The sequence below is a fragment of the Larimichthys crocea genome, chromosome XXIV (assembly GCF_000972845.2).
Source record: "Larimichthys crocea isolate SSNF chromosome XXIV, L_crocea_2.0, whole genome shotgun sequence".
Lineage (NCBI taxonomy): Eukaryota > Metazoa > Chordata > Actinopteri > Sciaenidae > Larimichthys > Larimichthys crocea.
This window is the reverse complement of record NC_040034.1, coordinates 17,540,773-17,553,067: the sequence shown is the minus strand read 5'-3', so window position 1 is coordinate 17,553,067 and position 12,295 is coordinate 17,540,773. Positions and strand designations below refer to the sequence as shown.

Genomic DNA, 12,295 nt, shown 5'->3' with positions numbered 1-12,295 from the left:
TTGCACATAATTTATTATTTTACCTGGAGTATTGTAACAAAAATAATTTGGGAACCCTGGGATTATTAAAGTATTTCTGATTCTGATATTGATCAAAATGTTAGTTTAGGTTTAATAACAATATTATCAATAAAACCTCTCTTTAAAATAAGTAAACTACGTGGCTCTATTGGAAATTAGGAAGATAGTCTATATTGTGGAGAACATTTATTTAAAAATACAAGAAGATACAGTGTTTGTGGAGAACATTTATTTAAAAATACAAGAAGATACAGTGTTTTTTTCGCTGTCAAGTAGTTCCGTTTTGCGCAAAAGCTTTTATTCTGAAGGAGTCAGACAGGAAGCAGTGCCAGCAGATCAGACAGCAGACTGGCAGTGAGCTGCACGGAGTGACTGAGATGGCAGATTTGTCTTTGTATTTAAGTAATGTCAACGTTTCACTAGGACAAACCATGGAAACCGATACGGTTAGTTTGATCGACACGACATCACGTCGTTTTTTGTGTTTCTAAAGGACAAATAATAATAATAAAGACTTTGTTTAGATTAATAGCGAATTACTTCCTTAGCTGAGAAGCTAACAGTCAACAAACAAAAAGTAACGACGTAAACTTCAGCTCCCTCTTTGTGTGACTGACTCTATGCTACCTAAACAGATAGATAATTTAATTACACTTTAGGTTAGTTAAATAACTTTGAGTTTCTTTGCTGTCAGAGAGTTTGAGGGCTCTTTAAACTGTATATTTAAACTGTATATTTCCAATAGTTTTGGTTATTGTCTGTTTTTCAGAGTCAAGAAGGGGGGACAGAATTTGAGAGGGTGGAGATGGGAGACTCTGCGAGGGCACAGACGAGGGCGAAAGTTCCCCGCAGGACTATCTACTTTGCCAGTGGAGAGACCATGGAGGAGTACAGCACCGATGAAGAGGAGGAGGAGGAGGAGGAAGAGCACGTGAAGAAGGACGTCATTACTGTAGACTCGGTAGGCTGAGATCATTCAAGTTTTACTGTCGCTTTATGGTGAAGCCATCAGCATTTTACAGACACTGTGGGTGGTGTAGAGCAATCAAGGCAAAAACACAAGACTGAACCCTAAAGCAGTAGTTAATTAAACTATATAAACTATGCACAAAAAACAAGGAAACTTGTGTTTGGGAGATTATTTCTTTGTAACAGTGCTTCTTGGCAATGATTAGTCCAAATTCTGGAGGCAGTCTCTGTGAGTGAGATGCTGCTCCACACCATCACACTGCCTCCACACCACCACCACACTGCCTCCAAAACACCACCACACTGCCTCCAAAACACCACCACACTGCCTCCACAACACCATCACACTGCCTCCACACCACCATCACCCTGCCTCCACACCACCACCACACTGCCTCCACACAACCATCACACTGCCTCCACACCATCACACTGCCTCCACACCATCGCACCTCCTCCACCTAAAGATGTTACTACTGTGCCGTAGGCAGAATCTGGACTCATCGCTCAACGTAACGTTCCTCCACATGTTCAGGTTTTTTTTGGCTGTGTATGCCACGTAAACGTATTCCACACGTTTCCTCACTTTTTGTGTTATACAATATTCTAAGCCACAGTGCTTCAGGTAATATGCTACCTACAGTTCCTCACATTATGCAGGAGCCCTCTGGTGGCCTAAGGCAGGTTTTTAAGGGGTTGAACATGACTCTTGAACTTGTTGCATGTCTCTCTCTCTCTTTCTTCTAAGCACTGTTGTTCAAATGTGAATGTCAAGCTTGAAGGTTGAAGATCTTGACACTACACTGCACTGCTGCTTCAATGTCCTTTATTGCCGCTTTAGAAGGAATTTCCTGCCATATTTGTTCTTCTTACGATCAGTGGGTGTGAGGTCCAATTGTCATGATTCTCTTCTCGTGTATATTTTCAGTCTAAACTGACCTGGGGTCCGTATTTCTGGTTCCACATGTGGCGAATGGCCACCTCCACTATTTCAGGTAAAGTAGTTCACTGTCTCAGTTGGCGTTCATGCTAGCAAGGACCAAACACATCTTACTGGGTTCTTACTGGTCATGGAAATCCTGGAATCCTGGAATTTTCTAGCTGTTTTCCGACCAGAGTAAATGTTCAGCACAAATATGTACTTTAGGAATGTATCAAAAGGTGTTTTACCACATTGTTTGAATGTGTGTATGTTTCCTTTAGTGTGTGACTACATGGGAGAAAGACTGGCCTCTTTGTTCGGCATCACTACTCCTAAATACCAGTATGCTATTGATGAGTACTACCGTATGAAGAAAGAGGTAGGACACGTGTACACACACACACACACACACACACACACAACCTTGAGTTTCATATGTATAAATAGGACTAAAGCCACACCTTTAAGTCTCAAATAAACAGTATTAACACAGACACACACACACACTGTTCTCCCACAGGAGGAGGAGGAAGAGGAGGAGAATCGCCTGTCTGAGATGGCGGAGCGTCACTTTGTGGAGCAGCGGAGAGGTGACCAGGACGATCCTCATCCTGCTACCGTGGAGCAGCCCGAAGCGTCTGGAGCTTCGTTTGTTAACATCAGTTTCGATCTGGAACCTGAGCCTCCTCTCAGCACAGACGCAAACAGAGTCCCTTCACCTCTTCCCTCCTGAAAATTGACAGACAAACCACTAACACTCACACCTTTCTATCAGTTGGCTTAATTTACGTAGCTGTATAAATTAATAATGTTATTTTTCTATGATTTTATTTTATAAAAAGACCTTAGTACACAGTGCAGGGAAAAAAAATAAAAAGGGCTGTTGAAGTGGCTGCACTGGCCTTACCTGTGAATGTAAATTTGTGTATAGTGCAAAATCGTATGCAAGACTGAGACGTATCATTTAACTTTTGGTTGACCTCACTTTAGTCTGAGTTGAGAGTTAACTTAAATAAATCCTGAATCAATCAATCAATCAATCAATCAATCAATCAATCAATCTCAGACAGAGATCCTCCCTGACCCGAACAAAGTGATTTCTGGATAAGCAGCAGCATCAGCATCAACATCGACTATGCAATTGTTGATCCTGCTGCCGTGTATATGCAAACATTTCATATGTTTAGCCAGTTTTAGTAACAGCACGGCCTTACACTGGCACTGTCCAGCCATTTCTGCTGCCAGTCTCTCTGTGTTTGCAAAGACCAAACCATAAAGATAACATTATTAGACAGTGCTGTACTCTCCATTTCAGCTTGTCATCGACATACAGTCCCTAACAAACCTCAACATCTTGTTTCCCTGCAGAGCATAAGATCTTACTTCTGGTTGTGGCCCTCCTGGGGAGCGTTATATATTGACGTTATTGGAACAAGTGAAACCGTTCTGACTGTAACTATCCCTGCCAGGATCTTGGTACAGTACTTGACTCCGTGGTGAAAAGCAGACCTCTCTGCTGCAAGTGAAGGAGCTCACAGCTGTCAGCTATAATTTATTTGCCATAGTGCTACAGGTCCTTGTGCGTATCTGTTATTGATAGTTAAAAACCTCCTGTGCACTACAGTGTCTTTACAGATGAAGTTTGATGTTTTCTAGGGGTGTATTGGCACTGCTTGGTTGCTGCCGTGAGATTTGGAAGCGTGCGAGAAGCGGAAGTTTCTGTGATGAGCAACTTACATGAAGTAGGACTAATTGTTTCCTCTTGGAAGTGCTCATATTTAAGTCAATGTAGATTAATAATGTCAGCATAGGTCAAGTCTTTGAAAATTTGCAAGTACTTAAATATATTGACTGACGATACACGTTGGCACTAAAAGTTCCCTACGTATAGTGCTACTACCTTCACGTGTGTGTTGAGGAGGTCATCGTGGAAACATCTTGCGAGTATTGAGCTGCAGCTGACACTGAGCTCTTATAAGCTTCTTATCTGTTCTCTTTATCCACTGCTATCTTTGTGTGGCGTGGTGACCGATGCAGAGAAATGACTCACACCTCTTTTGAAAATGGGCTTTAAAGGATGTTTAAAGTAAATGTTATTAGTGGGTAATGTCTTTCACTACATGAGTCAATGAAGGATATTATTCATGTTTTTTTTATGCGTAAAAAGGGCTGACATATGCAAACGTTTCTGTTATTTTAACAAAGTTTTAATGAATCTGTATATACATATTTATATTTTCTGTGAGTTAATAAAACTTTAAACATTTGTACGGTTGGCTTTTGTCGTTTTTATTATTTTACATGATCTTTTTACAATTATTCCACTGTGTTATAAAGAAACTAACCCCCTAGAGAGTTTCTTTAATGGTAACTATCATTAACTGTCATAAGTCATTAAAACAATGAAGGGATTTTGAACTATCTCAACCCTCTCACTGAATAAAACTCTCATGAAGAGCGATCTTGTCTGTTTTAAATGAATTGCCAATCTCCCAAATTCATGGGCAACATGAAATCTTAAAAGATGTGGGCATCTACAGGTGAATTATTAAAAAAATGCGTTTTATTAGGAACAACTGTGATTTTCAAACATTGCATCTTAAACTAAGGAGAAATGATTTTTGCTGACAAAGACTGAAAATCCAAAATTACGTCAGCAGACAGGAGACAGCTTTTCAGCAATCCAGAATCTTTTATGAGACTCTAAATAAAACCAAATGTCAGGGGATGATTACGTTGCTCAACTCTACATAAACCACTGTGTTTAATTTTAAACACAGAGCTTTGCTTTAATCTTAAACATACTTAATTAACTCGTACGTGTTTCTGCTAGAACCTACTGACAGTTAAACTACAGTACAAGTGTTGACGGAGTTGTCATGTGCCTCGGAGAAATTGGGGAAAAAGTCTAACAAAATACTGACATGTCACCTTTTTGGCAAACAGTTACAAGGCAACATTATTATTCATGCAGACTCGTGTCTAACATTCACTAATTTTTTAGCTTCCTAAGGGGACTATCTGTCTCTTAAGCTGCTAAACACTACACCATATTCACCAGCTACGTGTCTATTTCCCACATTTTGCTTGGCCTGTGGTGTACAGCGGGTTGTTAGAGCTTTTCTGTTGAAAACAGCTGCCTGCTTTGGCCAAAAATGGCACACCAACCAAAACACAGCTGCCTGCTTTGGCCAAAAATGGCACACCAACCAAAACAATGACCATCAAGAGCTCTGTAGAGTTGAGAGGTCACTTGATTCGTTATTAATATTAAATAGCCACTTTGAGTTTAATCAGTTGTTCATTATATGTTTTTATTTGAGCTCTTTGTTTGATTTCAGTGGGATAATATATGAAGAAGGCATCGTCAGATAGGAAATATTTATTTTAAGAAGGTCAGTGACAAAAACATGTATATTAGTCTTCTTTACAGGAAGCAACAGGCAGGAACCGAGAACAATATTCACACAAAGCACCGTGTCTGGCTTTCCTCCTTCCATTAAGCTCATTCATCCACTTCTATTCATCTCCTCAAGAGTAACCAGATGGGCCTGAGTCAGCCTTTGAGGTCACTTCAGTTCAACGGGACACTTGGCTTTCAGGTTTGGGACTGAAACTGTGACCCTTTGGTGACAGGAGTGTCTTCAAATCATCTTCAGGTGTCGTCGAGGTCAGCTGTGTTGCTGCTGTCGTTGTCGTTGGCGACCAGCACTTCTCTGTTCTCATAGGTCCAGAAGCCGTTGAGGTCAATCAGGATGCTGGTGACTGTATCACCTTGGCAACTGTTTACCAGGTCCTGGAGGGTGATCTTATAGGGGTCTTTAGGCTTCACCATGTCAAAGATCTCATCCTGAGGAGAGACAGTTATCAAAATGTTTGTTTCACGTCACATTACTGCTGTAATTATAACAAGGTCGTATACAAGGAGTGGTGTGTTTGTGTGTGTAGAATATACCTTGACATCCTGGAAGGAGACAGGCTCCTGTCCGTGGAGTTTCATCTGCTCCTGAATGGCCTGAAAACGAGCACACGGCAGTAACATTAAACAGTGAGCGTGGCTGTGGTGTGTAATATTGTTGTACTTCTCATAACTATACAAACATGATAAACAATACAAGCTATGTCCTGTCTTATATAGTCTGGAACTGGGATGACTTGGAAGAACTGACTAGTGGATGAGTAACATAGTGGTATTCTGTGCATGTCATCGGTGTGTTTGTGTGAGGGATGTGCAGCTGATACCCTGAAGAAATAGTTGAGGGAGAAGACATTGAGGTATCCTTGATTCTCCATGTCCAAAAGTTTAAAAATATACTGCAACGCTGCTGGCTCCTTCCTGTTTTCCAACGCCAATACAAAGTCTAGATAGGTCTTATAGTCCTGAGACAGAGGGAGAGATACACATGCAGACAGATGAGGAATTAAAAGAAAAGTCTGAATAAATGGAGAGGACAAACAACTGCAGACGAGGGCACTGAATGCTTTGATGTATATAGATATCAAACCATTTGACCACCTATGCAATGATGTGTGAGTTCTGTCAACAAAACACCAAATGATCCAGCTCCAGAACTGGAGCTGTACTTTAATTTATCACCAATCTGTTTGTCTGCCACTAGTCTGCTACCGGTGCTGTTGTTGGTCATACCATTTCTCCATCATAGGTGAGACACTCCTGAAACACTCTGTCCAGGAACACTGAGGTGAGCGTTGCCGTGCCGTAGCGTGAAAGCTCCTCTTTGCTCAACATGCCGTTGTGGTCCTTGTCCAGGTTGAGATACTGGCCTGTACAGACACACACAAAGAACATTTTTTAAAAATGTGATGGACAATACTCGCTGCATTCTAGAGTTTTATATCTTATCAGTACCAAATGTTCATACTGAGATAGGGAATAGGGCGTTTGGCTACTGAGCACCCTCTGAGCGGAATGTTTAGAAACTCAAAGATCTGATCTCTTTGAATGCTTTTAAATCCACATTGAAAGAACAAGAGAATGAATCATCCAGGTGTAGTTTTTTTAGCTGATGTTGTTGATTTCATGACATTTGTATTGTACTTTTAGCATTTTTTAGACTACTATGTGTTGTAATATTATCGGTGTGTCTCGTGTCTGTTCTGGTTTGACTTGTTCGTCGTTTGTGTTGCTGTTCTGTCTTGGCCAGGACTCCCTTGAAAAAGAGACTTTTAATCTCAATGGAACCTTTCCTGGTTAAATAAAGGTTAATAAAAAAAATAAATAATAAAAAAACTAAACAAACAAAAAACCCCAGAATGGTCACGTGTGGGTACACTACAGACATCCAAAAAGAAAAAAAAGATAAAATCTGGGTTTTTTTATTACACCCAACATAAATAAATGAATAAAGCAAACATCTTTTGAGGCAAAAAACATGCTGGAGGTAATGTGGTAACCATGCATCATCATTGTCTTCAGGTGTTGCCCAAAACTAGAGATAATTTGAGATAGAGTAAATTCAGTTTTCAATGAGGTATTTAATCCCCATGAAATGTTCCATTTTATACCTGGGCAATAATAAATAAAGTGGTGGTAAAAGAAGATAATTACTTGGTCAAAATCTACTCACAGCTGACAGGAAAGGTCATTCCAAGAAAATGTCTTGAAATGGACCAAACCAGACAAAGACAGTACAGTACAGGAAAGTCTTTTAGCTGGTACAGATTTTATATATGTATATAATGTAGAAACCACAGTATCTTATTATTCGGTGCTGAAAATGATCTGTGCTGCATGACTCTCGAGCACTGAGAGATGCGACACGTTCACACAAAGACGTTTTCTCACCGTAGACTCGGAGAGCCGAGGGCGCTGAAAACCAGTTAGACTCCTGACTCTCTTTCGACAGCTCCTCGTCTCTCAGCTGGGAGCACAGAGGGAGAGGGAGGAGAAACAGGAAGTGACATCAGCAGATCTTTATAATTGTGATGAGTATTGTTTCACAAAAAATTTGATTCACAATGTTGGACCAAGGGAAGAAAAAAAGACAAAACAGCACTGATACATATAACACAGCTAGAAAATGCCACTTTAACTGCCTGCTGGTAGTGTGGAAACCTAATACACATTTTAACACATACACAGTCGACTGCAAAGTATGAATTAACACAGGAAGAGGGATAGAGAAAGGAAAGGAATAGATGCAGGCTAGAGCCCGACTGATGAGAGTGATAACTATTTTAGAGAGAATTTATGAGCTGGAAACTGCAAAGATAGAAAGAGCTAAAAAAAATAACTTTATTTAAGAATAATTTAAATATTCTTTAACATGTTAAATCATTTACACTGTCAGCCAATTCTAGTTGCTTTGAGCTGCTTCTTCTCTTTTACTCTGTGCCGCTCACCACAGTAATTTAAATTACAGTTCACTCTGGATAAACTAGCAACATACCACAAGCATTTTTATAACTTAATATAACTTATAACTGATAACATATATGCTGATACTGATAGGTCAGCAGTCGGCCTCTAATGTTGACATAAAGTGTGAGTGATGAAAAAGCTCCACCTCTAACAAGTCGTCCAGAAAACTGCAGGCCAATATATCCTGGATTTTAATCTTTCCTGAAAAACAAAAAGCGGACATCAGTGAAGACATGTTGTTGACAGTCTCACACATTTCAGTGTTGCATCCTTATAAAGTCTTTACCAACTATCTCCTTCTGTATTGTCCATTTAAAATTGCTGATGCTACACTTTGACATGTATTATTTAACAATATACTGCAGAGATACATTTTCACCAGGTGTGGGGAGTTCAGTCTCACCTGTTCGGAGGGGATCGAGGAAGAAGAAGAACTTGCGAACGGCAGTGCAGACGTAGAAAGAGTAGAAGGACTTCTCCAGGCCGTCCAGCTGAGGGAGGGTAGGGATCAGCTCCAGGATGTAGTTCTCCAGATCCTACGAAGAATAACAAGGGTCAACTGCAAACTATCATTTTCCTACTGGCTAAATAACTGCAACTGAGATTTACTGATGGAAATGCTTACCGACTCTCTGAGGTGGCCCTGCCCCGCTACATCATAAAGACTCAGGCCTATCCGGGTCTGATGCAGCCATACTACAATAGAAATGAGCAACAATCAATGACAAGATAAACCCAGGTGAGTTATCTGGGATGGGAGATACTCTGCTGCGTGTGAAAAGGTAGATCAGAAATCCAAGTGAAGGTCCAGACCTTTCCGCATGACGTAGTTAAAGAACTGCATGATGGAGATCCTGCCGTAAGGGTCGCTGTGCAGCAGCTTGGCGTACACTCTAGCTGTGAAGAATTTTCTGAGGGAGGAGATATTTTTACTTTTCACAATGTTATTGTATTCAAACTGACAGACAGACCCCCCTCTGCCTCCTCTTAACATCTGCTATTAACATGTTTCTTCTCCCGGGAAGCTGGATTTTATTTCTCAAGACCTTTTGAAATCAGTCTCTGCTGTACAGATCACATTTCTCTCTCTTTGCCAGTGAAAACACTTCCTACTTCCTCCTCGAATATTCAGTCCCTTAAAAATTGACAAAGGATGCACACTGACATAATAACCACCTCCTTGTCATGTGTCCACTTCCTGGTTCAAAATTAAATTTTTAAAAAGGCCACAGAGTTTTTTTTGCAGCTTGGGTTGTGTAATCTGGAGTCAGAGGCAGCGTTTTGAATGTAATTAGGATTTTTCTTTTGTGTTTTAGCCTGTTCTTAATACACAGTTATCCCACCAGCCAAGACACAAGGACGCCAGGTGGATATAAAGTCAAGCTGACGGGGATTTTCCATAATCAGCCTTTGATCTCGCATGAATCCTTGGCACAAACAAAAGCACACTGAGCTATAAAACCAGACTGACGCTGGAGGGGTTTACCCAAACTGATTACCGCTGCCAGTAAACCTCTACTTCCTTTTACTTACTTGCACTTTGGCCCGGCCTTCTCCCCGACCTGCAGGTAGGCTTCATAGCTGATCATGGCCTCCTCCCCACTCACCGGAGGCACCTGGTGCTTATCGAGCAGAAACCACAGATTCTACAGAAAGATAAAAAAAGAAACAAAGCAGACAGGGATTAAATAACAAACCTACTGTGTTGCTATGTGCAGAAGGACGCCATCGTGGCTTCTTTTAGGTAGTTTCACCTGTAGTTCTTCATTATCCAGCAGTTCTCTGCTCTTCCTCTGGAGGAAGACGGCTCTGGATTCCTCTCTCAGCTTCTGAAGCAATACTTCATCCTCTGCTGGCAGCTGCAGAGCAACATCATCATTATCACCTGAGTTACGTTCAGTCATCATAATCTTCATCATCGCTACTACCATCAATACATTGCATAGATTATTGTTACACCTTATTGTAGCCTTTCTTTTACTCAAGTTTTACATATATAGGCCTGGCTTATGAACATACAAATGTGGAAAGATGGTGAAGTGATGGGCAGCCATGTAGCGGCGCCCTGGGAGGAGTTAAACGTCTTGTCTTGTCACCTCAGCAGTGCCTAGGAAGTTATCCGGCACCGCTTTGGCCATACTGTGGTTTCCTTGTGGAAAGACAGTTAATCAGCGAAATAAAAACAAATATTTTCTGATTGTTTCACAGTTGTTACATTCAGCACAAATGGACACAACCCTGAGGTGATTCGCCACAGCACCTGATCCTGTCTGATGTTATCTAGCGGTGTAGTTACTGGTTACAACCTCCTCATCTCACCCTCTTTTTCCTAGTGTGAAGAAGAAACTAAGATGGCCAGAACCAGTATTTGGGACTCTGTGGTAGAAGACGTGGGGTGTCTGTAGATATTAAAAAACTCATTCAAAAAGGTAACAAAAACACAATGACTTATTGATTATTCACTGATGAAAACATAGTATTCAATGGGGGCGGCAGTAGCTCAGTCCATTGGGACTTGGCTTGGGAACCGGAGGGTGGCCGGTTCAAGTCCCACATGGACCATATGGAAGGTGGACTGGTAGCTGGAGAGGTGCCAGTTCACCTCCTGGGCACTGCCGAGGTGCCCTTGAGCAAGGCACCGATCCCCCACAACCGCTCGCTGGGCGCTTCTCAGGGGGGCTGCCCATCACTCCACCATCTCTCTCCACATTTGCATGTCTATGAGCCCTTGTACCTTGTACTGCATGTGTGTGTCTGGGTTAAAATGCATGTCAAAATAAAATAGAGTGAAAAAAAGAATTTCCCCATTGAGGGATTAATAAAATATTTCTTTTTCTGCCATGTTATGTAAATAGAGCCACATAAATCTTACACACTTTAATCAAAAATCTATATAACTGAACCACTTCTTCCTACAGACCCTATTGTGTCCAAATGTGTCTCAGGACATCCACTAATCAGATGATTGGTGGTTCGATCCCCGACTCCTCCAGACTGCAAACTGAAGCATCCTTGGGCAAGATACTGATACCTGAAGGGTGTGCCATCGGTGTGTGAATGTGTATGAATGAGATATGTAGTAGAAAAATGCTCTGAAGTGGTGGACTAGAAAGATACAGTTCATTGTTTATTTGTAGTTAGGATGGCTCAGAGTTTAGTACCAATAAAACTACATGAATGACTTGGTTTTCATTGCGTGTCGTGTATTCACATACTAGCCTGTAAATAGCAACAACAATAATAATATAGTACCCTGTAGTAAAACCGTGGGATGTTCTTGTAGGACTCGTCTCTGTCGCCTCCTCCTTTCCACTCGGTGTAGTATTTAGTGAACAGCTCGGTCTCCTCTGCCTTCACCTCCTCCTCGCTCCTCTCTCCTGCCCGGTGACAACACGTTACCTCAGCTGACTGCGCAGCAAAGCGGCTAACGTTAGCCGGAAACGACAGTTCACGTCTGCTCTCACCTTTTCTGGAGTTATCCAACCTCCTCTTCAAAACATCCGACCAGTGAGGCTGTTGTTCTTTAGCCATACTGCCTGCTCCGAGACGAATCTAATGTTATATAAACCTACAACTATAACATTTCTACCCCGAGGCTCGGCGTAAAGTAAAGTTGTGTAGTAGCTACCAACAAATTAGATGACGTCAAGCTGCTGAATCAACAAGAAGTCACCTTCCGGTTTTTTCAAAATAAGAGACAAATAAACAGCGACGTAAATGTCTTACAGTTGCTTTCAGTTCAAATCAAATATTCACTGCAAAGTCGCTAATTCAAATCTCTCTCTTTTTAAAATTGCCTTTAATGTTTAGCTCAGCCTTTGTGTGTTTTTGTGTTTTAGTTTCATATAGTTTTGATGACTTGATGTTTTTCTTAAGTTAAGTGTCTTTGAGTACCTTGAAAACCTTTTAAATAACATGTATTATTATTATTTTATTAATTCAATTATTTTTAAAAACGATACATTTTAACGATATATATCCACTTCCGGTAGTTTCGTGGT

The 12,295-nt window shown here is 41.0% G+C and overlaps 2 protein-coding genes across 2 annotated transcripts; one reads left to right on the top strand and one right to left on the bottom strand.

Annotated features, from left to right (window-relative positions):
• Positions 1–313: 313 nt before the first annotated feature.
• Positions 314–4,058, top strand: fam177a1 (family with sequence similarity 177 member A1). The gene is made up of 5 exons (XM_010751003.3): positions 314–467; positions 791–982; positions 1,919–1,985; positions 2,194–2,291; positions 2,433–4,058. Exons 1-5 carry the CDS (start codon positions 399–401, stop codon positions 2,643–2,645), a joined length of 639 nt encoding a protein of 212 aa, XP_010749305.1. The 5' UTR covers positions 314–398; the 3' UTR covers positions 2,646–4,058.
• Positions 4,059–5,279: 1,221 nt separating this feature from the next.
• ppp2r3c (protein phosphatase 2, regulatory subunit B'', gamma) lies at positions 5,280–11,967 on the bottom strand. The gene is made up of 13 exons (XM_010751001.3): positions 11,759–11,967; positions 11,547–11,671; positions 10,049–10,153; positions 9,828–9,940; positions 9,108–9,205; positions 8,920–8,990; positions 8,698–8,830; positions 8,440–8,495; positions 7,719–7,794; positions 6,561–6,697; positions 6,155–6,292; positions 5,868–5,927; positions 5,280–5,762 (listed from the first exon to the last, which is right to left on the bottom strand). Exons 1-13 carry the CDS (start codon positions 11,823–11,825, stop codon positions 5,568–5,570), a joined length of 1,374 nt encoding a protein of 457 aa, XP_010749303.3. The 5' UTR covers positions 11,826–11,967; the 3' UTR covers positions 5,280–5,567.
• Between the last annotated feature and the right edge of the window lie 328 nt (positions 11,968–12,295).